Here is a 9,649-nt window from a genome sequence, read left to right as displayed (position 1 = left end):
TTCCCCTTTTTTTTTTTTTTTTTTGCCAAAGGAAATCCTCCATTAAAAAAAAAAAAAAAAAAAAAAAAAAAAAAAACTAATTTGTGCTTGGTATCTGCTTTCAGATAAGAAGAATTTAGGTTTAGAATGTGATATATCGGAAGTTTGGAATCTGTGCAAGGAAGAAGAATCTCAAGGACGGCTGAACATTCCTGATTCACTACACCGAGAGATGTGTGCGACTGGTCATACATTGACTCGGACACATGCTGAGCCTCTGTACAATGCCATTCTACAGAGCTTAGAAGTGTAAGTCTTTTTTTTTTTACCTTAGCAACCTCTGTGTCTGACTGGGTATCATACTAGGCTTGCACACTGGAGGTCCCATGTTCGATTCCCAGTAGGGTCAAAGTTTTTTCAGCTCTGTACCTACATGGAGTTCGGGTGCTCTCAGCCTTGTGAGGACAAGTGAGTAACTACTTAAATTGACTAGTGACCAGGCAACTGGTCATACATTGACTCGGACACATGCTGAGCCTCTGTACAATGCCATTCTACAGAGCTTAGAAGTGTAAGTCTTTTTTTTTTACCTTAGCAACCTCTGTGTCTGACTGGGTATCATACTAGGCTTGCACACTGGAGGTCCCAGGTTTGATTCCCAATAGGGTCAAAGTTTTTTCAGCTCTGTACCTACATGGAGTTTGGGTGCACTCAGCCTTGTGAGGACAAGTGAGTAACTACTTAAATTGACTATGGCAGCATTACCAGTTTACCAGTGTAAATTGATGATACAAATAAATGAAAATTAATAGTAAAGGAGGCACTTAGTAATGTTGTGATACCCACAAAAGTTGTGAAAAAGCTCTCTGCTTTACCACAAAGATTCATGATTTGATTTGTTTTCTTCCAGATTATGGGCTGACTTCCTGAAATCCGAGTGCTATTGTAAATACCAGGTAGAAATACTCACCAGTGATCATGTGACTTTGGCGGATATTCTGTTCCATCCTACAGGCATGTCATATTTCATGGAGGTAAATATACAGAAGTATGAGTAGTAGTCCTTTTCTGTCTGGCTGGGGGGAATTTAACAGGGAGGATACCAGCCTGAAATTTCCCTTGCCAAAGAAAAAGCAAAAGTTGAGTGTCATCCACTTGTAAAATTTGTAGAATACTCACCAGTGATCATGTGACTTTGGCGGATATTCTGTTCCATCCTACAGGCATGTCATATTTCATGGAGGTAAATATACAGAAGAACAGAAGTATGAGTAGTAGTCCTTTTCTGTCTGGCTGGGGGGAATTTAACAGGAAGGATACCAGCCTGAAATTTCCCTTGCCAAAAAAAAAGCAAAAGTTGAGTGTGAAGGGCATCCACTCGTAAAATTTGTAGCCAAAACCAAGTGTCAGCCCAAAGCAATCACCCTAGTTAGGGCTAATTGAGAGGCTGACAAAAAACACCAACCCCGTCTGTACACGGGAGAAGGTGAAGAAAAAGAAGATTAGCAGTCCTCCTTGAACTCAAGTTATCTTCTTAGAAATCTCACTTGCATTCAAATTGGTAATCACAATATTCGTTTGACCTCCGAAGTAGTTTAAGGGTGATTGAACCATCAAATAGGTACTTACTTATATTACAATTACAATACATACCAGATATACAACACTTAATACTAATACCTACCAGAGATATTGTTATCAAAACAAACTCCCAGTACAGTACTTGTCACTTTTCCTATACAGACTGCTATAGTGTTATAGCCTGCTATAATTATATGTACATGTGATGGTATTTTACTTACAGAATACCTGTAGTATCTAGTACTTGAGATTTTCGTTGCAGTTTTTAGCTAAATTTTTAGTTTTGCTTTGATTTTGTGTGATGTCGGGCGTCGTCAAGTCGTTTATTATTTTTCGCTAGTAGATAGGTAGGTACATTTTTTGAAATCAGTTCCAAGTGTTGACAATTTTGCATTTAGTTTTGAAATCAGTTCCAAGTGTTGACAATTTTGCATTTAGTTTTGAAATCAGTTCGAAGTGTTGACAATTTTGCATTTAGTTTGCTTCTTTGTCCGTTTGTTTGATCCGCACTTTAAGCAAGACTTGAGTTTAACAATATGTGCTAGGTTTTGTAAACAAATGTATTGAACAAGACAGTGACATTGGAAATAAACCTAAACAATAGCGGGTTTTGATTGTGACATTGGTCTGTAGAAATTTACTTAAATAATAGTTTTAAAACAAGGAAACGACCAAACTTAATCAGTTACTGTGTAAGAATTGTAAACAACCCTAAAATTAGACACAGCAGACAATGAACTATTTGTGTGATGTTATTTTGGACACACATTTAGGGCTAAAAGGATTTAAGGCTAAAAAAAGGGAATGCCGACCCCAAAAGAAATTGGGATGATGTCAAAGTGAAAGAAGGAGAAAGCTAGGAGTTAAGAGCGTCTGCCTTGTAAGTGTTAGGTCGCGGGTTCGATTCCTGCCCGGGGCGGATTTTATCCTGAAGGGATAAGGTTCGTTCTCGGAACGGCTGACTTCCTCCTATCCTGTCTTCGTTCTCTCTTCGATTTCGGGACTTAAAGACCCTAGCAGTTACAGTTTCTTCTATTAAACCTCTTGAAAAAAAAAGAGAGAAAGAAATGGTATCGATTGTGGGAGTAAATTTGTGTGTGGAGCTGCAGAATTCGTGGTAATGCTACTTCAGTTAGCTAACAGCTAGCTTTTTGCTTTCCTCCTTCAATTATTGTTTCATTATCATGCTATTATGTTTGTCTCTCTACTAAACCTAAAAGAAAAATAAGAAGGAAGTAGGGGATGTTGAAAATAAAAATGGAAGAAATCTGACTCTTTTTCGTTGGGAGAAATTAGAATAACTAACTATAGGTATATTTTCCAGGGGTGGCCATAACGTGGATCGCGAGCCGCATACGGCTCTTTAATCACGGTTTACAGTTGTTGAAAAACGTCCGGAGCTGAAGATTAGAATTTTCATTCTGAAGATTGTAGAAAAATTTTTTCATGAATAGGTTGAGATCCAATGTGAATTTTAACATCTACTAATCCATTGGGATCCACATATGTGTTTTGCCCAATCAGTGAGTCTTCGTGGAACACATCAACACCTTTGCCTTCACTAGCAGGCAGGTTTTTGCCACCTCTCCCACTCAAGTTGACTTCACCACAGAATGGTTCACTCCACTTTTTGCTGTTGGCCAATTCAATGTTGAATTGGGAGAGAATAGTTTTGTCAGCTGGAGAGAACTGAAAGATGAAGGAAGAGGAATTGTTTATAACAAACAGATGGGCCTAGATTTTATTGTTTTAGTTTATTATTCATCCAACAACAGTTCCCATAAGATCAACTGTTTTACAACCAAACAAACTCCCACTGAATTTAACCCAACAAAATCCCATTGAATTCAACATCCCAACAAGTTTCCTTTGGAACCAACCACACCTTGAGGCCACACAACTGAAGAAGTAGCTTTGCAATTTGCAAATTGAAAGCTGATCCCATTTTGGCAGCAAAATGTTTGACCACTTGCTTGGTAAATAAGACACTGTACCATCAAAAGAAATTGAACCACACCTTGAGGCCACACAACTGAAGAAGTAGCTTTGCAATTTGCAAATTGAAAGCTGATCCCATTTTGGCAGCAAAATGTTTGACCATTTGCTTGGTAAATAAGACACTGTACCATCAAAAGAAATTGAAGTCAGGATTGACAGTATTTTTATTTTCTTTACCTGTACAAAGTCAATGCAAGAAGCATTGTGTCCTTCAGTCCGGTTGGTTCTAAATTTCATTTGCTGTATGACAGCAATCACACCCACTTGAGTTTAACAATATGTGCTAGGTTTTGTAAACAAATGTATTGAACAAGACAGTGACATTGGAAATAAACCTAAACAATAGCGGGGTTCGATTGTGACATTGGTCTGTAGAAATTTACTTAAATAATGGTTTTAAAACAAGGAAACGACCAAACTTAATCAGTTACTGTGTAAGAATTGTAAACAACCCTAAAATTAGACTCAGCAGACAATGAACTATTTGTGTGATGTTATTTTGGACACACATTTAGGGCTAAAAGGATTTAAGGCCAAAAAAAAAAGGGAATGCCGACCCCAAAAGAAATTGGGATGATGTCAAAGTGAAAGAAGGAGAAAGCTAGCCTAGTTAGCTAGGAGTTAAGAGCGTCTGCCTGGTAAGCGCTAGGTCGCGGGTTCGATTTCTGCCCGGGGCGGATTTTATCCTGAAGGGATAAGGTTCGTTCTCGGAACGGCTGACTTCCTCCTAACCTGTCTTCGTTCTCTCTTCGATTTCGCGACTTAAAAGCCCTTGTAGTTACAGTTTCTTCTATTAAACCTCTTGAAAAAAAAAAGAAAGAAAGAAATGGTATCGATTGTAGGAGTAAATTTGTGTGTGGAGTCTGTGGAGTTGCAGAATTCGTGGTGATGCTAGTACAGTTAGCTAAAAGCTAGCTTTTTGCTAAAAGCTAGCTTTTTGCTTTCCTCCTTCAATTATTGTTTCATTATCATGCTATTATGTTTGTACATGCCTATCTGTAGAAGTGAAAATTTGTTCTGGTTGTAGGTTTTTTTTTTTTTTCTTTTATGAGTTCAGTTTTTACTACATATCATGCTACAGCCACTTTTATGCAGCAGAAAACATGTAAAATACACTGAGATGAATCATTTGAAAGGAAAACCCAAGAAAAAATGGAAAATGATAAAAGAAATTTAGAAATTTCAAACACCTTGGTGTTTTTTTGTTTACAATTTTCTTTCACGCTGTTGCCAAATGAACTCCCGATGGGCAGTCCAAAATGAGGTGCGTAAGACGCGTTTACAAGTGCCTTAATGCTTCATTAGATTTTTTAAAAAACAAATTTAGTAACAAAGAAAAAATACAGGTACGTCAATAAAATGGCTAGAGGAGAAAAATAGCTTACTTTTAATATAAAAATGTAAAATTCATCCTGGCTCAAAACAGCCACAATTTTCGAGTCAAAAAACCAGATTGTCAAATTTTGTGAACCATCCTGTAATGTAGGTACGCAGGAATGCATAATCAGACCAAAAAACACGGCGCATTAAAATTGTACATTTGGCAACAATGCAACACGACAAAAATGTCAAAAATGCAAAAGTTCCAAAAGTGTTTCATTCATCATTCATCTTTGATTTGATAAATTAATATGACATTTTTTCCGAGTGATAAGTAATATCTTCTGATAAAATCCTTTTCCGATTCAAACTTCTTGTACAAAATAAATCATCCCATTGATATAATTTTCAGTTCATTTCTTAAACCCAAGTTCAACCTTATCTAGTACCTACCTTTTTCAGCCCACTTTCTAATCAGTAATCATGAAACTTTCCTGTCTTTTTGAAGTTCACCAATGAAATCAGCATGTGAATTCCCCTTTCTAGAACCTACATAGGCCCAACATCTCTCCGACAATAACACTGCAAAATGAATGATGATTTCTTATCTCAAAAAACAGATCCAAACCAAAATACATCCAAAGGTCACAACTACAAACTCAATATCAAGAAATGGATCTGTCTCCACGGATAACTTTCAACAGTTCACCGAGGAATCCATCAGGACTGGACCTCTGAGTAATTTTGTTTTCAAAGAAAAACGTAAGCTCCTAAACCAATAATACCTACCTTTGTAGCTCCATATGAAGCAGACATTTCTCTTTCACTCTCTGAACACTAGAGTCTGCAAAATGCACAGGGACTTACTTATTAACAGTAGCTTGGTACTTGTACACCCACATAAACCTCTGATTCAGTAGTCTTGTTTGAAATGGTAATTATGCAGAAGTCACATCCGTGGAAAAGAAAAGCTCCTTTTTGTATTCAACCTAACCCTATAATAACACAAATCACTGCTCTAATTGTGAAAACTCCTTCTTGCATTTATCCTAACCCTATAATAACACTGGTCACTGCTCATTTGTGCCAGTTCCTTTGGTTCCTCCACGGACGTGACTTCTGCACAAGTACCGTTTGAAATAAGTACACTTTGGGCTTAACAGGTTAGAGAGAGAGAGAAAAAAAAATAATAATAGCTCACCCCTAAAGGGGATTTAGCTAGAAAGATCATTGGAATTCTTATTTATCTCTTATGGCCGGATCCATAAAGCTAGTTTAAACTCAGTTTAAGTTTACCTCTCGGATTAAGAAAAAAAAAAAATCACGACAATCAAAACTCAAAATGTAAACAAATGGAAATGAAACTCCTCGGTTTAGGTCTTAACCGAGGAACAAACGCGTGGTTCAAAATCAACAACGACACTAGCGCTAAAATTGCGGAATTTCGAAGAAGTATATTGTTAGAAACGCACTTTTTGCAAACTCCGCGGTTAGTGAGCTCAAACTCTCGAGTTTCGTCTTGTCAGAAACCGGGCCTTAGTCAATCTCAGTGATTAGCTCATTGTTGTTATAATCAGAGCCCATGGGAGCACAGTCCAGTCATTCAAAATTAAATTGATAAATAATCATGTCAGAGCCCATGGGAGCACAGTCCAGTCATTCAAAATTAAATTGATAAATAATCATGTTACTTTTTTTACTTTTAGGTAATTTTTTTTTTTACAAGATTTTTTTTTTTCTTTTCATAGAAAAATATGACTGCACTCTTCTGAGTCCATCTCTACAATAGATTCCTAATAATTTCCTAATTTTATCAGTCTAATCTGAAGTCGCAAAGATATGAACTATGAATAATATGACTATGATGTCTATGGCTCACCATTTGAGTCACTGCCGCATAGATTCTCATCCGTGCACTCAACAAACGGACAGTTGATGATGCTGTCCTCAAAATACTCTCGCCAAATACATATCGGACCTCCACACTTCCTATATGAACCCATGTCATATTTACAATCTAGAAAAAATGAGAAAATAAGAAAATATACTTATTATTAATTTCATTCATATTAGACAGACACCCAAAATGGTTAATTGCCAAAACCAAAAGAGAAAATATACAATAACATCCCAATTAAGATGTGAAAAAAAAACACAACCTACGTGGCCAAGTGCAGGCTTACACACCAGAGGCCCTGGGTTTAATTCCCAGGAGAGAAGTTTTTTTTTTTTTGCTGTGTGCTAGCAAATTTAATTGCATTCTACTTTGTGAGGATAACTGAGTAGCTATAAACAGCAAATGCTGGTGTCATTATTAGACCAAATTTACTGAAATCCTTCCAATCTTATTTTTTTTTCTTTTCAAATGTTCAGATAGGGTCAGCGTTTTTTATCAGCCTCTCAATAAGCCCTAGGGTGACTGATTTAGGCTGACATTTAGTTTGGTAAACAACATTTTTACAAATGAATGCTCTTTGCACTCAACCTTTGCTACTTCTTTAGCAAGGGAAATTTCAGGCTGCTTCACTAAGCTCTTAGTAAATAATACAACTCACTCTGGAATGATGTGAAAGCTATTTCCAACCTCAGATTATCACTCGTTTTTTTTTTTTTTTGCTGTGTGCTAGCAAATTTAATTGCATTCTACTTTGTGAGGATAACTGAGTAGCTATAAACAGCAAACGCTGGTGTCATTATTAGACCAAATTTACTGAAATCCTTCCAATCTTATAAGCTCTTAATAAATAATACAACTCACCCTGGAATGATGTGAAAGCTATTTCCAACCTCAGATTATCACTTGGCTGAATAGGTTGAGATCCAATGTGAATTTTAACATCTACTAATCCATTGGGATCCACATATGTGTTTTGCCCAATCAGTGAGTCTTCGTAGAACACATCAACACCTTTGCCTTCACTAGCAGGCAGGTTTTTGCCATCCAAGTGTCAGCCCAAAGCAATCACCCTAGTTAGGGCTAATTGAGAGGCTGACAAAAAACACCAACCCCGTCTGTACACGGGAGAAGGCGAAGAAAAAGAAGATTAGCAGTCCTCCTTGAACTCAAGTTATCTTCTTAGAAATCTCACTTGCATTCAAATCGCATGTTTGGTAATCACAATATTCGTTTGACCTCCAAAGTAGTTTAAGGGTGATTGAACCATCAAATGGGTACTTATATTACAATACCTACCAGATGTACAACACTTAATACTAATACCTACCAGAGATAACCTGAATCTTAATTCCTTCAACCTTCTCTCAGTTTCAACTTGGCTATGTTTTCTCTTCGGATTTCACGTTTAATTATTTACATATTTGAGTAGGGGAAACATAGCCAAGTTGAAACTGAGAGAAGGTTGGAGGAATTAAGCCCATCTTAAAAAAAAAAAAAAAAAAAAAATGTTAATTAAATGTCAGTGTAGTTCTTAGCCGTATAGAGGGAACTGTAAACTACTGAGGTCTTATCTTACATCTTCCCGAGAAGGACATTATAGGAGAAAGAGAGTTGTTCCGAGAACAAACCTTATCTGTTTAGGATAAAGTTCTCCCCGGACGGAAGTCGATCCCGCGACCTAGCGCCTAGAATGCTGGCTATCACCGTTTCACCTTTGTTTGTTTATCAATTCAATCCTATTTTATTGTTCTGGTGTTTGTATAAAAATACCCAAACCCCCCCGAAAAAAAAAAAAAAAAAAAAAAAAAAAAAAAAAAAACTTATAGAGGGAAGTGCTCGTATCATTCTGAAAATCCGAAATCAAATAGAGAAGAAAGACAAGATAAGACAAACTGATCTGTTCCAAAAACAGACCTTACCTGTTTAGGATAAAGTTCACCTTTGTCAAAATCAAACCTGAGACCTGAGCACTTGCAAGGCAGACAGGCTACCCTCCAAGCTAGATTCAAATAAGCTTAACCTATCCTCTGGAGAGTCTGGTTGGTGGCCCATACACCTAAGCCTCAGGGTGGGCTTTTTGTGTATGGAGTTAAGCTCCCCAAGCTAACTAGGCTGGAAAATGGTTTGCATTACCTTGCAAAAGTGCTTACTTATTTTAGATACCTGAGCACTTGCAAGGCAGACAGGCTACCCTCCAAGCTAGATTCAAATAAGCTTAACCTATCCTCTGGAGAGTCTGGTTGGTGGCCCATTCAGGGTGGGCTTTTTGTGTATGGAGTTAAGCTCCCCAAGCTAACTAGGCTGGAATATGGTTTGCATTACCTCGAAAAAGTGCTTAAGTACTTATTTTAGGTACTAACTTATTTTACTATTTCTCACATCAGATTATAGAAATCATGGAGGAGGATGTGTTGGAGGACGGGAAGGTGTCAGAAGAAGAAAAGCAAAGTGTGGAAGTGAAAGCACCTCCATCACCGCGAGGGGAGAAGAGAGAGGCACCACCTTCGAGTAAATCCCCCCAGGGTAGGCGCAAGAAACGGCTGTCCATAGAAATGATCAAGGATGATGGAAGTAGTACGCCACCCAAACGGTTTTCTAATATACCCCCACCACGAGTAAGTTGTTTTCTATCTTGGAGGCTATTTCACAAACGACTTCTCACTTCTATAGTCAATTAATCATATAGGTACTCTGGGTTTTTTAATCTTGGAACAACTGTTTTATGAAACAACTGTCTTGCTTGAAAGTGCTTATTTATACTACTCCCTTTGTAGTATTACCCGCCTTCCTGATTACCAGATGAGCGTCTTGACCACTCACTAAGTACGTATCTGAAAAAAAAAAAAAAAAAAAAAAAAAAAAAAAAAAAAAGAA

The 9,649-nt window shown here is 37.3% G+C and overlaps 3 protein-coding genes across 4 annotated transcripts in view; 2 read left to right on the top strand and 1 right to left on the bottom strand.

Annotated features, from left to right (window-relative positions):
• Nucleotides 1-1,588, top strand: part of LOC103517367 — a 4,242-nt gene extending 2,654 nt beyond the window's left edge. Inside the window, exons 3-6 of the mRNA XM_008482398.1 lie at nucleotides 105-288; nucleotides 890-959; nucleotides 1,169-1,222; nucleotides 1,574-1,588. Coding sequence (XP_008480620.1) covers nucleotides 105-288; nucleotides 890-959; nucleotides 1,169-1,222; nucleotides 1,574-1,588 — 323 coding nt within the window. The remainder of the gene's footprint in view (nucleotides 1-104; nucleotides 289-889; nucleotides 960-1,168; nucleotides 1,223-1,573) is intronic.
• Nucleotides 1-4,721, bottom strand: part of LOC103517375 — an 11,518-nt gene extending 6,797 nt beyond the window's left edge. The window contains exon 1 of the mRNA XM_026829286.1: nucleotides 4,679-4,721. The gene's annotated coding sequence lies outside the window, so the exon portion shown is untranslated. The remainder of the gene's footprint in view (nucleotides 1-4,678) is intronic.
• A 4,386-nt stretch (nucleotides 4,722-9,107) lies between these two features.
• Nucleotides 9,108-9,649, top strand: part of LOC103517117 (mucin-5AC) — a 26,308-nt gene continuing 25,766 nt past the window's right edge. The window contains exon 1 of one of the 2 annotated variants that reach the window (XM_026829242.1): nucleotides 9,108-9,390. In XM_026829242.1, coding sequence (XP_026685043.1) covers nucleotides 9,172-9,390 — 219 coding nt within the window. In that variant the 5' untranslated portion in view covers nucleotides 9,108-9,171. The remainder of the gene's footprint in view (nucleotides 9,391-9,649) is intronic. The other variant, XM_008482140.3, reaches the window with a different exon arrangement.

The sequence above is a fragment of the Diaphorina citri genome, unplaced genomic scaffold, assembly GCF_000475195.1.
Source record: "Diaphorina citri unplaced genomic scaffold, Diaci psyllid genome assembly version 1.1 scaffold54, whole genome shotgun sequence".
Taxonomy (NCBI): domain Eukaryota; kingdom Metazoa; phylum Arthropoda; class Insecta; order Hemiptera; family Psyllidae; genus Diaphorina; species Diaphorina citri.
This window is presented reverse-complemented; position numbering and strand designations above follow the sequence as displayed.